This window comes from Macrotis lagotis, chromosome 1, assembly GCF_037893015.1.
Source record: "Macrotis lagotis isolate mMagLag1 chromosome 1, bilby.v1.9.chrom.fasta, whole genome shotgun sequence".
Classification (NCBI taxonomy): Eukaryota; Metazoa; Chordata; class Mammalia; order Peramelemorphia; family Peramelidae; genus Macrotis; species Macrotis lagotis.
In genome coordinates, this window is record NC_133658.1 from 750,325,740 (window position 1) to 750,343,332 (window position 17,593).

General features: G+C 36.8%; 1 protein-coding gene across 8 annotated transcripts in view; it reads left to right on the top strand.

The window, feature by feature from the left end:
* NFRKB (nuclear factor related to kappaB binding protein) overlaps nucleotides 1-17,593 on the top strand; it is a 34,969-nt gene that overhangs the window by 3,499 nt on the left and 13,877 nt on the right. For 5 of the 8 annotated variants that reach the window (XM_074216307.1, XM_074216310.1, XM_074216309.1 and 2 more), the window contains exons 2-8: nucleotides 852-1,001; nucleotides 2,290-2,445; nucleotides 6,650-6,851; nucleotides 8,348-8,475; nucleotides 13,420-13,594; nucleotides 14,146-14,283; nucleotides 17,279-17,352. In XM_074216307.1, the coding sequence (XP_074072408.1) occupies nucleotides 2,311-2,445; nucleotides 6,650-6,851; nucleotides 8,348-8,475; nucleotides 13,420-13,594; nucleotides 14,146-14,283; nucleotides 17,279-17,352 (852 nt within the window). In that variant the 5' untranslated portion in view covers nucleotides 852-1,001; nucleotides 2,290-2,310. The remainder of the gene's footprint in view (nucleotides 1-851; nucleotides 1,002-2,289; nucleotides 2,446-6,649; nucleotides 6,852-8,347; nucleotides 8,476-13,419; nucleotides 13,595-14,145; nucleotides 14,284-17,278; nucleotides 17,353-17,593) is intronic. The other 3 variants (XM_074216312.1, XM_074216313.1, XM_074216314.1) reach the window with 1 other exon arrangement.

The window sequence follows — 17,593 nt, forward strand, 5'->3', positions numbered from 1 at the left end:
AATCTTGCTTCCCTTCCCCTACTCCCTTCAGAAGGCAGTCTGTTAGTCTTTACATTGATCTAAGTTGAATGTGATGAGAAAGAAATCATATCCTTAAGGAAGAAAAATAAAGATAATAATCTTTGGTCTTTATTCAAACTCCACAATTCTTTCTCTGGTTACAGATGGTATTCTCCATTATAGATACCCCAAAATTGTGCCTGATTGTTACACTGATGGGATGAGGAAGTCCATTAAGGTTGATCATCACCCCCCATGTTGTCAGCAGTGTTTAAGGAGTCATCGAGAATGAGAGAGGGGTTGTTAATTAGTGTAATGTAAGAGGCGTGAATTTGGAATCAGGAGATTTGGATTATAGCTTTGTTTCTTTTTTTTAAAATTTTATTTATTTAAGGGGATGGAATTAGAGTGACTTGCCCAAGGTCACACAGCTAGGCAATTAGTGTTGAATTTAAACCCAGATCTTCCTGATTCCAGGGCTGGTGCTCTATCTATTGCAGCACCGAGCTGCCTCTATAGCTTTGTTTCTGTTTGTGTGTGTGTGTGTGTAACTTCTGTTGACCTCAGTTTCTTCATTTTGTAAAATGAGAGTGCTAGATTAAAAAGTACTTCTCATGATTCTAACATTGAAGATGAATAAAACATTCTGATTTTCAGAAAAGGAAATATTAGATTCAATAAATTGTAGATTGATGAAGTATCTATCCCTTGCAAAATTCTAGAATAAATTTTTTAAAAGTTTTGGAGAATTTAGAAAAAATAATAGAATTCAAGAAATCAGACTGCTTTCACTTAGGACAAGTAAAGACAGATTAACTTCATTTTCTTTTTTCTTCTTTTTTTTTTGATAGGGTTGATTAGGAAGGCCTGGGTTCAAGTGCTGTCTTTATGACACATACTGTCTGTGTGACTTTGACAAGTCACTTAATCTTTTATGGCTCTAGACATCTTTCTTAGACCCTAAGTTGCAGAGAGAAGGTGCTGACCTGCATTGGTAGAGGGTAAGTTTCCTTACCTGCGTATTCTCTATAACTGTAAAATCACAGCTTCAATCCCTGTCCTTTTCCCTGCTAAATTGACAACTGGGGAAAACTAATACTAGTAACTCATAGTTAGATAATGTTTTAATTTTTACGAGGGAAATGTTGTGGTTAGATTATACTTAAATTTCAGCAAGGTAATTGGTCTCCTCTCATAAAATCCTTGTGGACAAGTTGAGAAAATGTTAGCTGAACAATAATACAATGAAATGTATTCATTGTTGGTTGAAAATTTGATCCAAATGTATCAGTTAATGAATAATGGATATCATCCAAAGACTGTTCTTCTGACTTGCCTTTTTCTGTCAAGAACACCCCCTTTTATCTATTTCATCATGTATACTCTTCAAAACAGTATGGACAAATCGAAGGAGAACATACCCTAATGGTTAGAGGCAGTTGATAGTACTGAAGATATACTTTATTTAATTAACTTTGCCCAAGTCTTAACCATAAGTAGGAATAATAATTTTATGTTCTATTTTTATTACTATTCTAATTCAGGTTGACTTCCAAAGAGATACTTATCCTACTTCACATTGAGTTTAGTATTCCTTGACATGTATCACTTAATCTGACATCTTTGAGATTTTGTCTCTTTTTTAGATAAATTCTGCCAAATCAACTTAAAAGGGACATGCTATAAGTACTTGGTTCATCCTCATTATAAAATTTCTTAATATTTAGAAAGTCTTGAAACTGAAGCATTATTTAGGCTTTCTCAAGTATAAGACACTTCAAAGGACCTGAAGGGAGTTACCGTCTTTTGTGAAAGCAAAGCTGTTGGTTAATGTCCAAATGAGATCAGATTACTGATTTACAGCTGGAAAGATTTTTTTTTTTGTTTAGACCATCTATTTCACTTCCCTCCTCAATTTTAGAGATGAGGAAACTGAAGCTCAGAGATTTACTTGCATTAACTAAGTGGTAGAGCTGGAATTTGAACCTAAATCCAAATCCAGGACTCTACCCGTCCTAACCTTATTATCACCCTGTTGTTTAGTAATGATCAGAAACAAAAGACCTACTAGGCTATAGAGAAAATGTTCAAGGTTAGAGAATCAGAAGCGTTGGGAATCATTAAGTAAACTTAAAATGCCCCAGAGAAGTTAAGGAAGTTTCAAATAAAGATGATATTATTGAACCTTAACTGTTTTTAAGCCTAATGTTTTAGAGGAGCTTTTGAGCAACTGAGATTACTGATAGGTCAAATATTTATCTCTTGCTATTATTGAATGCTTTTGTCCAGTGTACTTGTAGAGAGTAAACAATGGATGCTCTGGATCATATGCTTACGGATCCTTTGGACCTGGGGCCATGTGGAGATGGCCATGGCACTCGAATTATGGAAGACTGCATGTTAGGAGGGACCAGGGTTAGCCTGCCGGAGGACTTGTTGGAAGATGTAAGTAACCTTGTCTGAATTGTTTATAGTCTCTCTGTCTGTTCACTTTGGCACACTGCTTGTTCCAGAACTTCTCTATTTTTCTCAAGTCCCTAATGTTATCTTTTTTCCACCTTTTTATTTTATTTTTTTTCCAGCTACATTTTTCTCCCTCTCTCCCTTCTCTCCTCCCTGCCCTTGATAACAAGGTTATAGATGTACAACCAACCCTAATTCTAATCTTAATTTTTCCATTCTCTAGAGATGACCATTAAATAGAAGCCTCCCCAACTTCCTTCTTCTCAACTTCAAAATCTCTTTATCTTTACTAATCTTTTCTTCCTTTACTCTTGTCACTGAGCAAGTATTCCTTCTCTAAGATCTTAGTCTTGATTTATTTCTTATCTCCTCTCATCAGTCACCCCCTCTTTTATTTTAATCTCTCTCTCTCTTTTTCCACTTTGCATTTTCTTCTGTCTACAAACATGCTCAGGTCTTCTATATTTTTTTTTAGCTTTTTTTTGCAAGGAAGTGGAATTAAGTGACTTGCTCAAGGTCATACAGCTAGGTAATTATTAAATGTCTGAAGTCAAATTTGAACTCAGGTGCTCCTGACTCCAGTGGCAGTGCTCTCTCTACTGTACCACCTAGCTGCCCCCTATCCTAGACTTTTTTCTTGAGCTATGATTTTGCATTTCCATTTACATGTTCCCCTGACACCTCAGACTGAATTTGCCCAAAATAGATGTCATCATCTTCACCTCCAGAATCAGCATTTCTCTTCTTGACTTTCTTGTTTTGGTTATTATTCCTCATCTTCTAGGCTAGAAACTTTTTAGGTATTGTTTTAAAAAAAGTTCTTTTTTGTTATTCTGAACTTGATAATCATTAACAAACATGAGGGGCGGCTAGGTGGTGCAGTGGATAGAGCACTGGCCCTGAAGTCAGGAATACCTGAGTTCAAATCCGGCCTCAGACACTTAATAATTACCTAGCTGTGTGGCCTTGGGCAAGCCACTTAACCTCATTGCCTTGCAAAAAAACTAACCCCCCCCCCCCAAACATGACTGTGTGTGTGTGTGTGTGTGTGTGTGTGTGTGTACGTGTGTGTACATATACACATACACACACATAAATAAATTAAAAAGCATTTTTAACAATCTCATTATAGACAGCTTTTTAAAAAGTTTATACTAGATTCAGCATGTTAGTTTTAAAGCTGTCTTGGTTATTTATCTTGCCCCCTTCCCTGCATTTCTTTAAATTCTTCTACTGATATTCTTTTACCCCCCTTTTTTTTATTATCGCTTTCACTACTCCCTTTCCCCATTAATTCTCTTCCCTTTTCCTTTCCTCCCTACCTGCAAAAAAGAGTACCTATGGGTACTATCCAAAGACCTGGTAGGATTTCTTGAGGGTTTAGGCCCCAGATCACTCTGACTTTCCTTGCTTGACCAACTGTGGGTCTCAGATCCCATTGATTCGTAGTGAATATAAATAGCAGTTGTTTCTATTTTGTTTAGAAATCCTGAGGTCTTCCCCTCCCAGATTGAATTTTTTTTTTTGAACTATTTGAAAAGAGGCTCTTGATCCCTGAGAAACCGTGAGGATCTTAACCTCCCAGATTAATTTTTCTGAAGTGGTCATTCTTGATCTCTTCTCATCTCTTTCTTACCTACCCTTAATGATTGAGTGGACATTGTTTCAGTCAAACTGTGATCTGAGAAAGGCATAACTTTTTTTTTTTTTGCAAGGCAATGGGGTTAAGTGGTTTGCCCAAGGCTACACAGCTAGGTAATCATTAAGTGTTTGAGGCTGGATTTGAACTCAGGTACTCCTGACTCCAGGGTTGGTGCTTTATCCACTGTGCCACCTAGCCGCCCTGAAAGGCATAACTTTTAAAAGGCCAAAGTCTCCCACTGCATCCTGGACTATCACCAGGTGTCCTGATCCATATCTGGACACTGGAACCAGTTAGCTCTGGAGGAAAAATAAAGGCTGGTGACTTAGTACAGTATCCCCTCACTCAAATCCAGTTCATTTGTATATCATGACATCATTGTTGTGGTCTTTGAAAATGAAGGACAAACATTAACCTCAAATTGCTTTCCATAAGATTGAACCAATTCATAGCACCGCCAAGAGTGTTCTTTGGGAGCATCCTTTATCCCTTTCCTCTCTCATATTTCTGCAACTAGTTAGCAGTTCTTTTTATTCTAAATCTAAAACATATTTCTCTTCTGTCATTTATTTTCTATTCTCTCTTACTATCAAGTTTAGGTGCTTGTCATCTTTTGCTTCAACTATTGCAGTGGCCTCCTAATTGATCTCTCCACCTTTACTCTATCTCTTATAATTTCTGTCTTTCATGCTGCTTCCAGTCTGGCCTAGCAGCTGTTATCCAACCCTTATGGATAAAGGTCCTGATTTCCCTACCATCTACATAACTAATTGGATAGACAAGCCAACCTAATTGAAATAGCAAGACATTCTGAGAGAGACAGGAGGTAGCATATTCAGGGGATGTCAGACCATTGCCATAAACTCAACTCGTGCTTCTTCTCTGACAAAGTTCAGGACTCAGACACCCAAGAACTTCCTTTCAAGACCTTCCAAGAACTACTCTTAAGATACCTTGGTCTTGCCTACCACCCAGTCCCTTTAGCTATTGGCAATGAGTGCTTCCTTGGTTCACCACCACCATGAAGCAACTACCTCTGACCCAGGGCAGTAAACCCAAGAAATCTAAGAATAGTTGTTTCTCTTCTCAATCCCCTCTCCCCAAGACCACCAATGCTACTTTTAGTTTGGCCCCCACCAGCTGTCATGTCAGGGTGAGCATCTCTTTGTGGAGATGCACCGTCAACTGCCTCTGAAGGTGCTTCAATGGCCCTCTTCTCAGCAGCCATTGAAGGTTTAGAATAGAATATTATTACCCAAAGCTTATGAAACTTTCAAATAGTTCTACATCAGAAACAGATATGGTTTTATCAATGAAAATGATTTTGAAGATGCTGTAATTCTGTCTGTTTTGCTACTATGTCCAGGGACTTGTGATTCTTTCCATCTAATTTGCTGCCAAAACCACTTACATGTATTGTTTCTCCTCATGGAATCATTTTTTTCAGGGCAGGGATGGTATTGCCTTTCTGTTTATACCCTCAGTGCTTAACACTCTGCTTTTGTTTCTAGTAAAGGCTTAATAAATTGTTTTCATTCATTTATATTCATAAAGCATCACTCTGTCACTTCTATGCTTGAAAGTCTTCATTGGGTCTCTGCTTCCTACTAAATAAAGTCTTGGCTCCTTAGCCTGTTATTCAAGCCTTCTTTGCTTTGCCTGACCCCAGTCATTCTTCCATCCCTGTGCTTTAACCAGACTTAATTGCCTACAATTGCTTAAATATATCCTTTTTTTAACCACTTCTCTTTCTTCCCTTCACTTGTCAAAATTCCCATCCTTCCAGGCCCAACTTAAATATTACCTCTTTAATGTCACATTTCTTACTCTCCTTAGCCAATAAGTCTTCCTTTTCTGAATTCTCATTTTAGATTTTTTATGACCCCTGAAGTCACATGTCTTGAATTATAATTAATCTCCTTAGTCAATAAGTCTTCCTTCTCTGAACTCTTTTTAGATTTGTTATGACCCCTAAAGTTACATGTCTTGAATTATAGTTATTTGTTTATGTATCTTATCTTGCAACTAGGTTTTATGTGTTATGAAAGTAAGAACTTTTTCTTTGTATTCAAACTTTATCTTTGTATTCACCCAAACACAGCCATAGGATCTTTTTCTGTTTTTGGAAGGCAGAGGGGTTAAATGACTTGCTCGTGGTCACACAGGTAGGTAATTTTTAAGTGTTTGAGGCTGGGTTTGAACTCAGGTCCTCCTGACTTCAGGGCTGGTGCTCTACCCACTGTGCCAGCTAGCTTTGTCACCATAGGGTCTTACACATAGTAATTGCTAATGAAATATTTGATAAATATTTTTATTTTTGTTTTGCTTGAATGGTATTAAATAAATTCTCCATTTCAGCTCCCTAATTCTTTTATTAAGTGCTAGGTTTCTCCCTGCCATACCTTTGCCATTTGCTGAATAGAAAACATTATCCTTAGTCATACTGTTCAATTCTAGGAATGTATAATTGAACAAAGGTCTTGGGATTGTATAAAAAAAAACTGATGTTACTGTTACTATTTTCTTTCTCTTTTTCTCTTTCAGCCTGAGATATTCTTTGATGTAGTTAGCCTCTCAACATGGCAGGATGTGCTGAGTGACTCTCAGCGTGAGCACCTCCAGCAGTTCCTGCCTCACTTCCCTGAAGATAACATCGAGCAGCAAAATCAGCTTATTCTAGCCCTATTCAGTGGGGAAAACTTCCGTTTTGGGAACCCATTACACATTGCCCAGAAACTCTTCCGAGGTCTGTAGCTGAACAACTTTTTTTTTTTTTTTGCATGTTCCATTCCTGTGGAATCTTCTGACATTTGTAGAAACACATAGGAACAAGGGGAATGTGTTTATGTCATAGAATTTTCAAACTTTTGATTAATGTAAAATCAGTGTTTTATTACCTGGTCTAGGGTTGAAGACTGAGGAAGGTACTTTCTCTTCCACTTATGTTAATAGGTAATTAATTTGCTTTAATGATGACACACAGGCAAATTTATCTCATCCAGCCTTGTCAGCTTTCTTATCTGACTGCCTTGACCTTTAGAGGAAGCAGATTCATTAAGTTTAAACTTCTTGTTATCTACCAAGATAAAAATTTGACTTTTTTTCTTCCTCTTGATTTTGAATCATCACTTTTGAATGAGAAGGGATTGTCCTTGAAGCTGTTGTTAGAAGTTGAAACTCGAAACTTTAAAAAGAGACAAAGTACTACTAGTAGAGTTTGAATTGGGCCTTTGGTGTTTATTGCCTCTTGTTTTTCCTAATAATTAGAGCTGTCCTAAAGTGGAATGAGATGAGATAGGTAGCTATCACTGAAAATGTTTAAACAGAGGCTGAATGATTTTTTGTGGACAACATAGGGAAGATTCATGATAACAATGTTGGTGTGATTGTATAAATTGTTATCTTCTTTCTGCTCTCCCTTCCATTGTAGACCATTTGTAATTTCCCAAAGTCCTAAAATCTGTGAATGGGGAAGTATAATTGATCTTACAAATAAAGGTCTTGAGAAATACAGGCAATAGCAAACCATAGAGTACAATTAGGTTGAGTTGAAGATTTTTGGAATAACTGGTAGAATCCCAGATTTAAAAATTGTAAGGCTCATCTGAGGCCATTGAGCCTAGGGAAACAGGCCTAGAGATGTTCATTGACTTACCCAGAGGCACACATACTGTAACTAGAGCCAAAGACCTCCAACACCAGATCCATTGCTCCTTGCACTGGTCTAGATTGCTTCTCGGTTGGGATACTGAAGACAGATCATCTTCTGTGTTAATTCTCTAAGCTGAGGAACACTGGAATGGCTGGAGTAGTGCCTGTCAGAAAGCAAGGATGACCAAGGATTGAGGGACAACAACAGGAATGGAGAGTTCATGTCTCTGTTGAGTATCCAGGTGCCCTTGACTCCTGATCTGAAGGCTAAGTGTTCTTTTGAACTTATGTGTGGAGTTGGCAGAACACAGGACAATACTTTTGCAACTGTATTTTATCTATCTCTACTCTGTAGCTCAGTTCTTATTCTGCTTTTTTTTTTGCTTTGTTTTTTAGGGTTTTTTTTTTTTTTTTGCAAGGCAAATGGGGGTTAAGTGGCTTGCCCAAGGCCACACAGCTAGGTAATTATTAAGTGTCTGAGACCAGATTTGAACCCAGGTACTCCTGACTCCAGGGCCGGTGCTTTATCCACTGTGCCACCTAGCCACCCCTTTATTCTGCTTTTTGATACTCTTCTCCTCTTGTCCCTAGATGGGCATTTTAACCCAGAAGTGGTAAAGTACCGGCAGCTGTGCTTCAAGTCTCAGTACAAGCGCTACCTCAACTCTCAGCAACAGTATTTCCATCGGCTGCTGAAACAGATTCTTGCCTCACGAACGGTGAGTGTCATGAGGAGCCAGGACGAGAGGGAAGAAAGAAAGACCACTGAAATTTATATTCCTTTCGTTGAATTCTAATTCTATAGCAGCTATCTTGTTGATTATTTCTGTATCTTAAATACTGATGGTAGCAAATATATGCATTTTAGCATTGCACTAGTATAGGAAGTTTTAATCTGTTAAAATTCTTGAATGCTTGCATAGCATGTAGAATTGTGTTAACCTGATTGGTTCACTGTGTTAGATGTTAGAACTTTGGTAGCTCATACTCATAAAAGAGAGATAAATTTGGGACTATATTTATGGTTTTTGTTTTTAAATTTTATTTTACTTTTTTCCCCAATTACATACAAAGGTAGTTTTCAACATTCAGCCATTTATGGGACTTTATTTAAGGGGGAAAAAAGTATTTAAATTGTAGGTATAAATAATTCTTATTGTTAATTCTGAATTTACATCTTTTTATGAGTTATACCAAAGTTCTAAAATTCTGGGATTTAGTTAACAAGTCAGGTTAAATCTGTTCTGCTGTTTATATTATAGTAGGTAGGGGCAGCTAGGTGGGGTAGAGTATAGAGTATAGAACTCTTCTTGAGTTCAAATTTGGCCTCAGACCCTTATTAGCTATATGATCCTGGGTGAGTTCCTTAATTGTATCAGTTCCTCATCTGTAAAATGAGTTGTAAAAGGAAATGGTAAACCTCTCCAGGATCTTTGTCAAAAAAATCCTAAATGGAGCCCTGGAGTTGGACAAGACTAAAATGACTGAACAAACAATAGCAGCAGTATAGAAGGGAGTAAACTTACAGAATTCATTGCTCCAATTGTAGTTTATATAACCTTATCCACTTCATCTCAGCCACACATAAAAATGGTCATACCCTTGATCTTGTAACATTACCCACAAATGGCACCATTTCCAAGTTAAAAATTTGAATTCCCTTATCTGATCTTTGTTGTCATTCCACCTTTCCTGTTTTCTAGTCACAAATTCTTGTTCTTGACTTCTTTATCCTATGACCAATTTTTCCCTGCTAGACCTCACTTCTGCCATCTACTTGCCTTCACATCTTTTTTCATGTGCTGTTGAAATGAAGTTTGAAAAAAATCATGAAATAACCTCAACAGCTTGACAGCCCTCATTGCTGCTTGACAATTCTTTTACCCCTTCCTAATTAACTCACTATCCCACTCATTGCAACAGCTTTTCCAAAACTTTTCATACCTCTTCAAGCCTTCAAGGTCTCTTTCTTCTTTTTCCTCGTAGCTGAGAACCTTGTCTTTTTTACTGAAAAAATTTGAGGCCATTGATTGAGAGCTACCTCTTTTCTCTTCCTCATTATCCATATCACTCAGATACTTTTTCCCACTTTCTACTTCATAAGGAGGTAACCCTTCTCTTTTGACCAAGCTAAATCCTTGCCATGCCCTTGTGATCTCTCTCTACTGTTTTCTCCATCTTTACTTTCTCACTTATTTTTATTCTTTCCTTGTCTACAGGCTCATTTCCTACTGCCCACAAACATAGCTATGACTCTTTTTTCATCCCTCCAGCCTCATCCCCATTCTCAAAAAACCTTCACTTAATCTTTTCATCCCTGTTAACTATTGCTCCATATATCTCCTATCTATCTGACTGGTCCTTCTCTGTCTCCTTTATTGGATCTTTAACCAGGTCTCATCTACCAACATGGGTATCCCCCAAGACTATTCTAGGTTCTCATCTCTTCCTCTCTGCTATTTTACTTGGTGATCTTATCAGGTCTCATGGATTCATTTGATTATCTCTCTGCCAATGATTCTCAAACCTATTTATCCATTCCTGGCCTCAATACTGACCTTTCATCTTTCATCTCTAGTTGCCTACTAGATGACATCTTGATATGGATATTTTCTTAAGAGCTTAAACTCAACATGTCTAGAACTGAATTCATTGTTTTCCTCCAAATCCTCCCCCTTCCAAACTTCCCTAGTTCTGTCAAGGGTACCACCACTTTTCTAGACACCCAGACTTCTAACCTAGTCATTATCTTTGACTTCTTGTTATCTCTCAGTCCTCATGTCCAACTAGTTGTCAGGTCCTGTTGATTTTCTTTCATAACATTCTTCACCTATACCCCCTTCTCTCCTCTGACATTGCCACTACCTAGGATCAAGCCCTCATATCATGCCTAATCTGTTGTAAATCTCCCTGCCCTACATTTCTCTCCACTCCAGTCCATTCTGCATTCAGCTGTCAGATTGATTTTTCTAAAGCAAAAGTCTAATCATGTCACACCTCCTTTTCCAACCTCTCTCCCATACTCAACAAATTCAGTAGCTCACTGTCATCTCTAGAATCAAATATCAAATTCTTTTTGGCATTCATAGATTTTCATAACTACTTCCCCTCCCCCCTTTTGATCTTCTTACCCTATATCCTTCCATATACTTGTTTTGTTTTGCAAGGCAATGGGTTAAGTGACTTGCCTAAGGTCACACAGGTAATTAATAAATGTCTGAGGCTGGATTCAAACTCAGGTCCTCCTGACTCCAGGGCTGATGCTCTATCCACTATACTATCTAGCTGTCCTTATTATTATTATTATTATTTTTTTGCAAGGCAGTGGGGTTAGGTAATTACTAAGTGTCTGAGGTCAGATTTGAACTGAGATACTTCTGACTCCAGGGTCGGTGCTGTATCCACTGCGCCACCTAGCTGCCCCCCCATATACTCTTTTTTTTTTTTTTTTTTTTTTTTTTTTAGGTTTTTGCAAGGCAAATGGGGTTAAGTGGCTTGCCCAAGGCCACACAGCTAGGTAATTATTAGGTGTCTGAGACCGGATTTGAACCCAGGTACTCCTGACTCCAAGGCCGGTACTTTATCCACTACGCCACCTAGCCGCCCCATTACGCCACCTAGCCGCCCCCCCATATACTCTTAAATGCAGTGACACCTCTTTGATGTTGAATAAGATACCCTATCTCCTAATCCAAGCATTTTCTTTTATTTATTTATGTATTTCTTTTCCTTTTTTTTTTTTTTAAATCCAAGCATTTTCATTGACTATTTGCCCTGCCTGGGCAAACTTCTTCAGGTCCCAGGAAAAATCTCACCCTTTACAACAGGGCTAGGGAACAAACTTCTTTTTTCTACCAAAGGCCAAAACTTAAAATGGCTAATGCCTGCTGTATATGGTCAAACATTTAATTAATTCACCCCTAAAAAACTCCTGGATTTATTGAATTTTGAGTCCTACCTCTGGTTGCCTTGGCAGCGCCAGACTTCGTAGGACTTTTCTAGTCCTCAAACCCTTCCTTGCCCCTGCTTTGGAGGAAGTCTTTTCCATTGCCTTTTAATTCTACTGCCTTTTCTCTCTCTTGATTATTTCCAGTTTATCCTCTCCATAGCTTGTTTATATATAATTGTTTGTATGTTTTTTTTCCCATTAGGTTGTTCACTACTTGAGATCTGTCTTTTACCTTTCTTTGTATTCCTAGCACTTAGCACAGTGCCTGGCGTATTGTTGTTTAGTCAGACTCTTTATGGACCCCAGTGTCTAATAAATGTTTATTGACTGACAACTATAAGTAATTTTCAAGGTGCTTGAGTTAGATGAATTGATGTCAGATCCACTGTAGCTTATTAAGAAAAACCAGGATGCTTTAATGTATATCTCTAACCTTGCAAGGTTGATATGAAGAAAAATATTTTGTTTTTTACTCTGTAGCTCTATCAGTAGTGACACAAAACTTCAAAATAAGTGAACTGCTTGTGTTTTTATTTGATATTTCTTTCTTTCTTTCTTTCTTTCTTTTTTTTTTAGGTTTTTTTGCAAGGCAATGGGGTTAAGTGGCTTGCCCAAGGCCACACAGCTAGGTAATTATTATTAAGTGTCTGAGGCCGGATTTGAACTCAGGTACTCCTGACTCCAGGACCAGTGCTCTATCCACTGTGCCACCTAGTCGCCCCTATATTTCTTTCTTTCTTTCCTTTATTTTTAGTTTTTGCAAGGCAATAGGGTTAGTGTCTTGAGTGTAGATTTGAACTTAGGTTCTTGAATTCAAGGCCAATTCTCTATTCACATCATCACCTAGCTGCTCCTCATTTGACATATATTAGAACCAAAGTTGTTCTTTGCTGTGTAAGATATTTTAGCTTACATTAGAACAGAAATAATCTTGATTATTTAGCTCTTTTGGGGGATATTGTTAAGTTTGGGAATTTAATCTTGTGAGAAATATATTCTTTTATATTTAATGGGAATTAACTTGTGCCTTTTTTTTGGAGAGGAGAGTATTTAAAGAGGAAAGTATTGGCCCCATCTCTATGTTATTTTACTCTTTTGGGGGGGGTTTGCAAGGCAATGGGGTTAAGTGACTTGCTCAAGGTTACACAGCTAAGCAATTATTAAGTGTCTGAGGCTGGATTTGAACTCAGGTAATCCTGACTCCAGGGCTGGTGCTCTATCCACGGTGCCACCTGGCTGTCCTGGCCCATCTCTATGCAGGAAGTCATTGTTTATCAGAAATTGGAATGGCTTGAATAATATAATAATAGGTGGCATTTATATAGAGTTATAAAATTTATAAAGCCTTTATTCCATTTCATTTGATCCTCGTGATAACCCTATGAGGTAAGTTCTATTATTATCTTCATTTTAGAAATGGGAAAATGTAGACTGAAAAAGATTAAGTGATTTGCCCAGGGTCATACAGCTAGGAAACATCTCAGGTAGGCTTTGAATTCTGGTCTCTACTAATTTCAAGGCCAATACTCATGTAACCATTGTACTATCTGACTGTCTCTAAAATGAATGTGTGTAAGAAGTAAGATTGACCCCATGCCTCCAGTAGGAGACCAGAACTTGCTTTTAACACCTTGAACCCCTTGGTAGTCCTTACATGCCGATATGAGACAGATTTTTGAGGCTATGTACCCACTAGATGATACCCTTTCTTCAGGACTTGTTGGAGATGGCTAAGACCAGTGGCCCTGCACTTCCCCTTCGGAGGAAGAGGCCTTCACTATCTTGTACCCCTGAGGAAAGAGAACGACGCACTCAGCAGCGGTACTTGAAGGTTCTTCGGGAAGTAAAGGAAGAATGTGGAGATAGCACCTTATCCTCTGATGAAGAAGGTGAGTGTTTTCTAATTTTTTGGGAAAAGGAGGTGGGACTTTTAAAACTGGCAGCCTGTTTTGCTGTTTGGAGTTAAACATAGATTTTTCATGCTAAGAAACTACTTTTCGGGTGGGTGGATAATGGGACTTGAGGACCTCTCTCCCATCTCTTGGACCATACTGGAAATTCCTGATAGATGAAAACTTGCTACATCTTTTACATTGTATACTTAAGTTAGCTTTTGAGTTTAGTTTAGGTTCCCAATGGACAGCTCCCTGCTTGGCAGGGTCCTTTCCTGCTTGTCTGGTCCTATTGTGCCCCTTGAGAGAACTGCTTTTCCCCTTACAGGAGAGTAGTAGTAGCTGTTGGCCTGCTGCAATGCGATTCCATCACTCTGTTGAATTGAAGTCTCTCTTCCTCGAAGAGCCGTTTAAATGATCTAAGTGTGCTCCAGTCCATCTGGGGAAGGGTCAGAAAGAAATGGTGGAACTCTGGTCTCCATGTTGAACCCTTAGCCCCGTTGAACCCAAATGGCCACTTACCCAATCTCCTTTATTGGAGTCCACAGCCACGTTGGATTTACAAGAGCAATTTTCTTTTGAAGATCTCAGCTCATGGCTTCCGAGCTCTCCAGCCCGTTCTCCTAGTCCTGCGGTGCCCCTGAGGGTGGTGCCCACGCTTTCAACCCTGGATATGAAAACTGCAGGTGAGAGCAGAGATAATTGTCTTGGCGCTCTGAGAAGTAAGCTCCTCACAACTGTATTGCTCTAAGAATTTCTTTGGAAGGTTCATAATAGTAAGCTGTTCTTGTGAAATAGGAGCTTTGAGAAAGAGGATTTGGCACATCATTTTTTGGGTGTGGAATTCAACCATTTTATTTTGACCTTTAGCAGCTGATCAACTAGTATTATACTTTGGTTAATGAAATGTAAATGGTAGTAGACTTTGCTGTTACTTTAAAAAGAATAAGGGAAAAACCTAGTCTAGTTTAACTGAACAAAAGAGATGTAGTTTTCTTTTTAAAATAATTTTTAATAAATAATTTTGACAGAAAATAATGAAAGTCCAAATCATAAAATGTTAACTTTTTACATTTTGCTAAAAATTAAGAAATTGATAACATTTATCATTTCCTTATGCTTTTTTAGTTAATATACTTGTAGTTGGTTGATAATTTTTATGGAGTCATAGTTGATATGTCCTTCTAATTCTTCATTCTTTGCCTTATATTACTTCACATTGTCTTTCCATATATCTTTTTAATATGTAATTTTAGAGTACTATTCCATGTAATTGGGAAACAAGTCATCCTTACTCATTGGGCTCATAGGTTGTTTCCAGTTTTTTTTCATCATTAACAGATATAAATATTTTTGTACTAAAAATCATTTCCCTTCAGTACATATTCCTAGTAAAGTGAGACTAATGCAGCTTATTATATATTTTTGCTGCTTATTATATATTAACAAACTACTCTTTCAGAAGATTGCTTAATTATTTCATCAATTTGATAACAGAATACTGTTTTCGTTATTATCAATATTGAATTTTATTATTTAAAACTATTTTTACATATTACCTCAATTATATGTATTTTTCTGATTATTTTGTCTGATTTTTTCAAGTGATTAACAATTTTGAAAATTATCTGTAACAGATACAATTACCATATACTTATTACACCTAATCATTCATGAGGGTTCCTGTGAAATGAAAATGAATTTTAGCTAGAATGAACATTTTAGGAAGCATTGTCTAGTTGCTTTTGGGCCAGAAAATCTAAAGTTCCTGATATTGCCCCATACCTGATATTGCCCCATATCCCAGGAAGTTGAAATGTTGTTCCTCTCAATACAAGGTTTTGATAAATTATGCAGACATGAAGAAAGATACTCCAGAAACATTTTTGTAGAATCTGAAGAGCCCTTCAGTTTCATTAAATCAATCTTTTCCATATTGTAGGAATTCTCTTCACAATATCAACAATTTATGAAGAGTCTATTGTGTGCCAAGCATTGCAGTTATTGACAGGGGATACAAATTCAGTGTCCCTGATGAGTGGTCATTTAGTCTCAGAAGACAACCCTTTCCATTAATAAAAACCTTGTAATTCTTAGTTTTTTCCTTATTTTGGGCTTAAAGCTGCCTACTTATAACTTTTTCTACTTTGTCCTAGTTTTATCTTTCGGAGCTATAGATTAAAAATAATACCTCTTAGGAGTAACAGTGCTTCGTATACTTGAAGACCATGATTATGTCTATCCTAAGCCTTCTTTTTCCCAGGTTAGACATCTTTCAGCCATTCATAATTATATGACTTCCAGAATTCTTTACAATACTGGTCATGTTTCTTGCAGTGTACTTCAATTTATTTTTTAAAATCTAGTGTCTAAGGGGCAGCTAGGTGGCACAGTGAATAGAGTACCAGCCCTGGAATCAGGAGGACCCGAGTTCAAATCTGGCCTCAGACACTTAATAATTACCTAGTTGTGTGACCTTGGGCAAGTCACTTAACCCCATTGACTTGCAGAAACAAAAAAAAAACCCAAATAAAATCCAGTGTCCAGAACTGTGCTCATTATCACATCAGGTGTTGTTTGACTAGGACAACAGATAGAATTATTATTACTTACTGTGTGTTCATTCATTCATTCTAAACTAAATAGCCATTAGCAATATGTAAACAGGAATGAAAAATAAATTTTTAAGAAATCATAAACTTTACAATTGAAAAAATGTTTAATATACTTTGTAAGTGAAATAATAACAAAAATGTTCTCTTTATGACCCATTTGAATTTTCTGTGTATTTTTATAAATTATGTGGTTGATTCCACATTTTTATTATTATAAATTAGGGTAATTAATATTTTTGCTTATTTTAATTACAAACTCAGTAGCCATCAATTAGGACAAAAGATTATATGTGAACTACAGAATTTTTCCACTTAGGTTTTTTAAGTGTACATTAATTTTAACAAGTTGATAACTAATCATTATATATGATCTATATTATTTTTATTTTTCAACTTAGAGATTTTTCTTCACAATAACATTCATTCTGTAATGAGATTCTTGTTTAAAGAGCATTAGCAGTTTTCTAGATATTATTTTCAAAAAGATTTTACCAGTTCACAGCTCTAGTAGCAGTGTAATATTCCCATTTTTACATAACCTCATCAAACTGAATTTTGCTTTAAAAAAAGGTTTTTTTAGGTCATATAGCAAGAGTTCTTTTAATTTGCATTTATCTGATTATTTGAATCTGAAAATTTTTTTACATGGTTATTTTTCTAGGGTTGTCTATTCATTTTCAGTCTCTTCATTTATATAAATTCTTTAATAACATTTTGAATGTGAAATTAAAAAAATTATGGCAAAGATTTTTTCCTTTCTTTCCTTTTTTATTCTGGATGAATTGCTGTGTGTTGTGCAAAAAAATCCTTTATATTTCTATCATTTCTTCTTTTTTGTTGCCTTTATAAGTGTGACCTTCTTTCTATAACTACAGTAGATATTCCATTTTCTTTTGTTATATTAAAAAAATTGATCATTAATTAATTTACCCTTTGTTTTATGTTTTTTGCCTTCCCTTTTTTTGGATGTCATATTTTTTAGTGTAGTTTAACATCTCATTAGCATTTTAAAATTTGAGCACTCTGTTAGTGAAGTGCCCAATATGCTTTGGTTCATTTTACTCAGATAAACTAGAGCTGGGAGACAACGATCTGAAGATGATGTTAAAGAAACACCATGAGAAGCGGAAACACCAACCTGTAAGATATGGGGACTGTCTAGGATTGCCATTTTAATGTCTTGGAACGTGAAATCCTATGGAAAATACAGACCTAGAAATTTCCCTTCCTTTTTCTTTTTCTTTTCATTGTCAGAAGAGTGGGGGGAAAGAGGAACAACTAGAAGTAGTTCATAGACAGAAATCATATGAGAGAGCAGATCAATCAGAAAGTCTAAAGTGTGAGACTTGATCCCTTTCATATTTCTTCATATTGCCCCTAA